The following is an 8222-nucleotide window of genomic DNA, read 5'->3' on the forward strand; positions in this document are numbered from 1 at the left end:
AAAATAAAAATTAAAAAGCAGATCACATACCTCTAACATACAATGGCACAGAATATATTTTACCATTTCAAAAGGACGGAAAGGGAGCATAATGAGGAAATACTGGACCGAAGCATGAACAAAACCCAGCAGGACAAACTCCAAATCCTGCATCTCCCAGAGTGTGATGTCAAAGCATTCGTCAGCTCTCCAACTTCTTTCAGCTTTGTTGAGTGCAACACATTTTCTTCTCTTAGGCTGGTCCCCACACCAATCTGCAGCTCCCATTGGCAGGTACCTCACAAATCCGGAGTCTCCAACCCAATCCAGCTTCCCCTTCCCAGCTCCATGCAGGGGCCTCCCTTGGCCCCATGCAGGGGCAGCAGCTTTCTCCGGCTAAGGCAGGGAGATTTCACAACCCCTTTTGTATCTTTGACTCTAAGCCAGAGCCACATAGCTAGAGCTGCCAAGTTCTGCTTGTTGGGGCTGGAACTTGGCCCCCTCTTTCAATAACACTGTACCAGTGCCCTGTAGTGGACCAGTCCCTTCACGGCTTCAGTGTTCCTTTAATTCCTTTTTACAAGTTGGGAGCTTAGTCTTGCCCTGAGGGCACCACTCCCTTCATTCCATTTAGCATTGGGCTTTTCTTTAGATGTTTTATCTCCTTGAGTTCAGGGGTGGCACCAGCACCCCTTACCTGGTACTCCTTTTCTCCTCACTCTGTACATTTTGTATTTCTCCTTGCCCCACTTGCTCCTTTTCCTTGGAGATCTGCATAAGAGCAACCCCTAATAACCACAACCGCATGCCACAGTGATACTAGGCTGTAATGTAGGCTCAGTGTTGAAATCTCTGCCAACACTATTGGTCTTGGTAGGCCATGTGTATATAGAAATACATCTGTTTCTTTTAGATTTTCCAATTTAGTGAGTGTTCTAGTTTGCCTGGATAAACACCATGACCAAAAGCAATGTAGGGAGGAAGAGGCATATTTGATTGCACATGCCAGGCCACAGTCTGTTGCTTATGGAATCAGGGCAGAAGCTCACAGCAGGTACCCAGAGACAGAACTGAAGCAGAGGCCTTGGAGGGAAGCAGCTTAGGGACTTCCCATGGCTTACCCTGCTTTCTTATGCAACCTAGGAGCACCTGTCCAGGGGTGGCACCACCGACAGGGGCCTGGGCCCCCCACATCAGTCAATCATTGGTGAAGATGCACCACAGACTTGCCTACAGGCTCTTGAACTCACCACTTTGTTTTCACACCCATTCCCTAGTCTCTGTAGCTCCTGGGGTTGGACTTCTGAGGCAGCAGAAAGAGGCAGAAGGTAGAAAGAGACCAGAGTCTGACTTTCAACAGAACTGTGTTTATTGACGCACACACAGCAAGGGAAATTGAGGGGCCTGGGAGGAGGGAGGATGCAGCCCTTTATACAATTGAGGGGCTTGGAAATGAGGGAAGTGTTGCAGCCTCAGGGGCCACAGGTGTTCATAGTCTCTTTCCAAGAACTGTCTGCCTCTAGCAGGACAGATTATTTTGGGAGACAGGCTATCTCTGCAAACATTCCTTTCTGGATTGGCCAATCATGGCTGATTAAAGTAATCTGTAATCTAGTGGGAATCCTCTAGGCATTGCACTACTGCGAGTTCCTCGATCGCCTGGACTCTGAGTCGCTGTGTACACTTATGCTTTCATTGCTTCTGGGTTTGATCTGTCTCCTTTAGATTGCATGCTTCTTCGCTGCAGGAGTTTTCCAGCCTCCTGCATTTTTAGCATCTTACAGTGTTGAATGTTTATAAAATTCAGGTGGTGATATGAAGTGCTAGGTGAGATTTTGCCCATGTGGATCCTTAGAAGGCCATGTTGCTTCTGCCTTCTTTCCTGCCTTTGTATTGCAGTTTACACCTTACTTAATGAGACCATCTGCTTCTCCATCACAGTAATGCCAGGGCTGTTCTCTCTGAATCCTCAATACTGCAACTTTCAATAACAACAAAACTGTGGTCTGTGTGATTCCTTTGTAAACTAGTTCCCAGAGAATCCTGTTCTCTTCTTGGAAGGTACCTGGTATTTTGTTCCATGCTGTCCTAGCTCAAAACATGACTCATGTTTTCCACGCCCTTCTGTTTATGTTCTTTTGTAGAGAATGACTGAATGAGCAAACACACTCAGGCTAGATGCCATGCCCACCACTGGGGGAAGGCAGCCAGGGCAGTTTTCCACCTCTCAGAGTCTGACATATCACATGCACCTACCTATGGGGCTCCTTAGAAAAAAAGATGTGTATTAAACCTGTCTCCTCTAAGTCCAGCCCAAATCTTAGTTTTCCTTTGCTTTGTGCCTGATTTGTCATCTCTACTTGGAATTCATATCTGCATGCCACAATGACCAGGGACTTTTCTTCATCCAGATGTGTCAAAAATGCCATGTCACTACTTGCTAAAGTCCACCTTATACAGGCTGTCATGTGGGATCATCTGTAAACTTACCAGAACACTAGAAGGAAGGCATTGCTGACTGGTGCTCAGAACCAATGGAACTGGCCCAGGTACATGGTGAACAGAGTTGGGTATTAGAAGCTCTATGCTGTTATGTCCCAGATCTATAAAAAGCTCTGTAAATGACAGCCAAGAGGGATTCTGTATTATGAGCTGAGTGGTTTTTATACTTCTGTCTTTTGCTTGTTTGTCTATCCATCTTTGAGATAGGATCTCTCATATAGCCTTAGCTGTCCTAGAACTCACTACATAGAACAGGCTGGTCTTGAACTCAAGAGATCTGCCTGCTTCTACTTTCCTCCAGTGTTGGGATTAGCTACTCTGCCTGGCAGCTTTTGTACTTCTGAGTAATTATGAAAGGCTAAGTGGCCCACAGAGCCTGAACTTTTTACTTACTAGTAACTTACAGGTAATTTACTAGTGAATTCCTTGGCCCACCTCCACCTTACAAGGCAGATGTCTGACTCCAGGCACTTGGATGGAGTGATAGGCTGATTGTCAAACCTAACTTCTTACTCTAAAAGGGGAAGTTACGTAGACTTTGCTGTCTGTGCCTAACAAGCTGACTCTGTCCAGCACTCCAAGGCCAAGGAAACTCCTTCCTCTGTGCCTGTTGGTTTTCTTTAGGTGAGACACATGAGAAAAGTGTTGACCCTAAGAATTATACATAATAAAAGTTGACCTTGAATTCCAGTGTGGCATCCATTTTAGACATGGGTTTCTACAGAGAAACATTGTTTCTAAGACATGGGTAGAGTGAAAAACACTTTAGGAGAGCATCCTCGACTTTCTCGGTGATGAACTATAGCTTATGTAGTTATGAAGTAGGTTTCTTGTAAGTCTAATAAAACTGACAATTAAGAATGACTGTACAACTAACTCACATTTAACTGATGTTGTTTTCTGCTCACAATGGTTTAAATGGTTCAAAGCCACACAGCATAACCTCAGAGCAAACAGAGAAGGTAAGTTCAAGTTGCCTCACAGAGACATGACATGCAAGAGGGTCCCTGGCATGCTCTGTGCGTCAGCTCCTCATGGTGGGCCTGACCTTGCTGCTGCCTCAGTCCGCTCTCCTTTGATGAGTTCAGTGATTACAAGCACTCACTTGCATGGAGGGCACTCACAAAAGGCCATGGCCACATTCGAAGCGCTGTGTTAGGCATTTTCTATCCTCTTTTCTTCTCCTGGATATTTCACCCTATATGGACAGGGAAGACAACTCAAACAACCTGATTCTGAATTCACATGCTAATCAGAAACACGCAGGTCACATTCTGTATCATTGAACATTGATCAAGAGCCTTTCAGTAAAGGCCCTGTGCTTAGTAAAGTTCATTTATCCAGTTCCCCCCAGGCACTTGCTAATTGCTAAGCAGTGGGTTGTCCAAGCAAACTGGAACACACGTGGTCTCTGCTTGCAGCCTAGAGGGTAACAGTAGCCTATCAGTTAGCAGAGGGAACAGATGGAAAACAGCAACTTCGATGAGGACTGCAGTGGATGGGGCATGGGGGATGCAGAACTAGGATGCCCAGCATTGATTGGAAGCCCACCTTGGGAAGCACCATTCAGCATTGAGGACTTTATCCCAAAAACAATGGGACGTCATTAAAGAGTTTTCATCAGAAAATGTAAGGTTTATGTATCCAGCACCTCACTCTTGCTGCCAAATGGAAGGTAAACAATAAAGGGACAGATTAGATGTGGTGTCGTCAGTGAAGCCATTGCAAGCATCCATGCTGGAGTTCCTTAGTGTGCTTGCCAATGTGGTAAAAGTAAGTAAGGAATTGCTAAGGAGGCCATGGTGCCAGAGCATAGGTATTGATATTGGGGGACCAGAAAGTTGGGGATGCCGATGCTGAGATGAGAGGAAAGGACTGCCCTGCTGGGGTGGAGACCACACCCCAGAGAAAGATGGTGAGTTGAGAAGGATGGTGAGTTTGATTACAGTTTGCTTTGGAAGAAAGCAAGAGGGCTATCAGGTGTACACTGGACTTGTTTCTGGAACTCAGAGTAGGAACTCTGGAACTCACCGAGCTGTAGCCACCTGGCCTGGGCTTACTTGTCCCTGTCCTTTTGCTCCTGCATCAAGACATTCAGCTGCCACATCCCGTTTCTCAGTCCAGGCCTACAGGGTCCTCTTTCTCAACTAGAAACACCTTGATTTCTGGGGACCCTGCAGCCCTTAGCCCTCTCTTGTCACCAGGCTCTTTGCCCTCTCAGTCCCAGCCAACCACAGGTTTGACCTTCTTCCTGTGTGTCTCCTTATGTAGACCACAATGTTTCCCAGTATTTTAATAATCTGCCTCTGCCTGCTGGCACCTGGTCCACCTACCTTGCACATGGGTAATGGGAGTATGTGAATAGTATCCCAGCCCACATAGGTTCATTGGGTGTGTACATACTTTACATAAAAAGGATTCGCTGAGACTCACTTTGTTGATGCCTGCCCCCCACCCCCGTGGTAGCTTGATTATTGGCTATATGTTGGTCCCTTTCAGATGGTCACAGGGGTGTTGTGCTGTTTGTGGAGAATGACCATAGGCACTACTGCTGGACCCTGGTCAGCAGCAGGTACCAAATGCCAAGGGAGTATGGCAGGATACTGTAGAGCATGGGAAATGAGCCCCAGTAGAGCCTGTTTTACTATGATGAGTGTATTAGAAGGCATATGCATAAGTGGTAGGTTGACAAGACTTGGATGAAGCAGGTCCTGAACTTTCAAGGTTCTCCCATCAAGAGGAGCAGCATCCTGGCCATAAGAGGGCAGTGACTTGTTGAGAAAAAGTAAGCTTCTCCCCTAATGTCTCCATTGACCACTTGAAGCATGAGTCTTGGAGAATTTAGGTGTAATACAAAATGTAAGTGATGCTCCCAGAAGGGTTCTTTTAAACTCTCTAAATTGCACAAGACCCTGAAAAGGCACACTGAGAAATTCCACTCCAAAGAGCCACTGTCTTGCCCTCTTACATTCAGCAGAGGAGGCTAGGTACCAAAAGCTGTAGACTCTAGCGTTTGTATCAATGGATACGCGGAAGGGTGCCTGCAACACTTGGCTGTTTCCTACAATGTGTTCGCTGGCCTGCCTTTGTTAAACTGTTAACATTGTTGCTGATTTGACTGAGGTACTTTAACTTCCTCCCCAAGAAGTCTCTTCAGGTTTTTCCACTTTGAGTTTGCTGGAAAGCACTGACACTTCATACACAATGTTTTCCAGAGGACTATTGAATAGACACTATCCTCTGCCTGCTGCTGTCATGATGACCCTCCAGCAGAGCCCAAAATACGCCAGGCTCCCCCAGGGTGGGGGCTGCTGAGAGGAGTGCACTGGAGGCTGGCGAGGCTGTGGGAGGCTAGTGCTTCTTCTGCAGATGCCTCTAGCCACCTGGAGCCTTGACACTTTCATGCTCTTCAAGTCTAGGAAGGACATGTAATACTTCTCTCCTTACCATAAATGCCTCCAGTTCTTCCCCAACAGTTCCCTGTAAAAAAACTCTCAGACCACCTGTTAATTTTCATTTTCTTATCTTACAGGAACGAAAGCAAAAGGGACCCAGTGACCACTATAAAGTCAAATGGTAAGAAATAGATTCTAATTTTCATTTCTCATCTTAACCAAAAGAGTTGTGTTAGCTATTTGTCTTCTGTGTCCTTGTGTGAGGACTCTGCCTCGTCCTGTCAGCCTAGGGACAGCCCGCATAGCTGCCCGTGAACAGGACCTTCAGTGAAAGGACCGTGAAGATGCCACGAACCGAGCGCTAGTGCAGGCTCGTTGACATTGGCAGTCAGAATTGGTGCTCTCTGCTTACTGAATGCTTCAAAAATCTTTCCCTGGCCTCTGGGTGGGGCCCACAAGTATCTGTCACTCATTCCTGGTAGGACTCTTGTGGGAACTCTAGCCGGTTTCTTCATATCCACTCCCTCCTATTCCCCCCTGGCCATTAGCATTTTATACTTGATTCACTCTATTCATGTGCTACTTAATAATTTCCAGACTCTCTCACAAACTGCACCGTGGAATATAAATTTTCTCTGGTGGTCTCCCTGGTTCCAGCTCTTTCCTTGCAAGGCCGAGGCCCCTCTGACTTTGCTGTACCCTGCTCTATGCCCTTGCTCATGCTGTTCCTTTTATATGAAATTCTTTTCTTTTTCCTGGAACTTGGAACTCCCCTCATTCTTCAGCACCCAAGCCACAATGGTGTGGTAGTTCTCCTGTCACAGTAACACTGGGACAGACACTTCCCTCCACGCTTGGGCTCTCTACTCTGGTCACCTTGCCTCCCATCCCCCACAGAGAGCACAGGTAAGAATCTGGGTGTGACTGAGCTGGACCACTATTGACACCAAGATGGTGCCAGATACCTACCCCTGTTCAGCTTCCATTTGCACAATAAGGTGCAGACATTAATAGTATTCTAACCAGGGTTCGTGAAAGGATCAACTCGGGTCCTGTAAGAGCAGCCACCTAGGCGCTGCCAGGTTATTCTCTACAGATGTCAAGGCAGAAGATGCTGTTGGTACAGGAGACAGTGGTATCTCTGGCCCAGGGTTTTTGCAGGCTGCACAAGGATGTTCAGCCCTTACAGAGAGCCAGAAAGTTGGCAGCTAGGGTTAGGACATAAAGGATCAGTAAACACTGTCTTACTCTTCATTGGGACGTGAGGAAACCTCTACATAGTCTCTCAGAAAGAGCCTCAGGAGGACTGAATCCCAGTGTTCACTACCAGCACCCAGACCTTTCACCAGCTTTCTCTCTTCCTGGGCCACTCCCATTCTCCTCACCTGAATGCTTCCCAAATAAGGTGATAGGTGTTCAGATCAACCAATCACCACAGCTAATTCCTCCACCTCTTCCTTTCTGATCAGCTCTTACAAAATCGCAAACAGGGAGACAAAAGTGAAGCAGCAGCCACATTGGGTGGTGTCATTCCTGGTAACCTGGGTTTTTATGTCCATTCTATAATGAACAGTTGACATAATGAAAAAGAGGATTCTGCTTGGATTTCTCTGGAACAATGTGAAGAACATAGCACAAAGTGTGTAAATTTGTACTAGTGACAGACACAGTGATGTCAGATTATTCAGTATTCTAAGTATTTGCTTTGCTTTGCTTTTGAAGATCCTCCATCAGAATATAAAAGTTAATGAGCCGTGTTCTTTGCTCTTCCAGCCTTCTGGGGGGAGTCTGATGACAGTAACTCTGAAATCGAAGCTGCCCTACGTCCTAGAGACCATGACATGCCTGATGATTTTGATGATTTTTATGACACATAAGCTGTTACGTGCTTAGAAATAAAGTCTTTAAAACAAACCATCACTGTTTCACTGTGATTATGTGTAATCCCCAACAAAAACATATCCTTCTAAGTTTTCACAAGTTGCTAATTGTGAAAGGGGAAAACAGACTATCATTTGAGCGAGATTCCATGATAGAAATGTGAACAAGGTCTGGAAAGTAGCTGACTAGTACACTTGCCTAGCATGGGGGGGTTGGGGTGTTGATCCCTAGCACCAGGACACCCAATGAGGAACCAGGGTGTGTGCATGGCAGCAGCAGGATGGTGATTTCCAAGTTATCCTAAGCTATCTAGCCAGGCCCTGTCAGCCCAACCCTTGGGAAGTGGAGTCAGGAGGACCAGAAGTTCCAGACTAGTGTCAGCTACATAAGAAAGACCCTCTGGTAGTTTGAATGAGAATGGCTCCCATAGGCTTATATATTTGAATTCTCAGTCCAGAGTTGGTG

General features: G+C 46.3%; 1 protein-coding gene across 4 annotated transcripts in view; it reads left to right on the forward strand.

The window, feature by feature from the left end:
- Kiz (kizuna centrosomal protein) overlaps positions 1–7790 on the forward strand; it is a 104782-nt gene extending 96992 nt beyond the window's left edge. For all 4 annotated transcript variants that reach the window (XM_052183820.1, XM_052183821.1, XM_052183822.1 and 1 more), the window contains 2 exons: positions 6014–6057; positions 7650–7790. In XM_052183820.1, coding sequence (XP_052039780.1) covers positions 6014–6057; positions 7650–7753 — 148 coding nt within the window. In that variant the 3' untranslated portion in view covers positions 7754–7790. The remainder of the gene's footprint in view (positions 1–6013; positions 6058–7649) is intronic.
- The last annotated feature ends 432 nt before the right edge of the window (positions 7791–8222 follow it).

Source organism: Apodemus sylvaticus, chromosome 5 (genome assembly GCF_947179515.1).
Source record: "Apodemus sylvaticus chromosome 5, mApoSyl1.1, whole genome shotgun sequence".
NCBI classification, from domain to species: Eukaryota; Metazoa; Chordata; class Mammalia; order Rodentia; family Muridae; genus Apodemus; species Apodemus sylvaticus.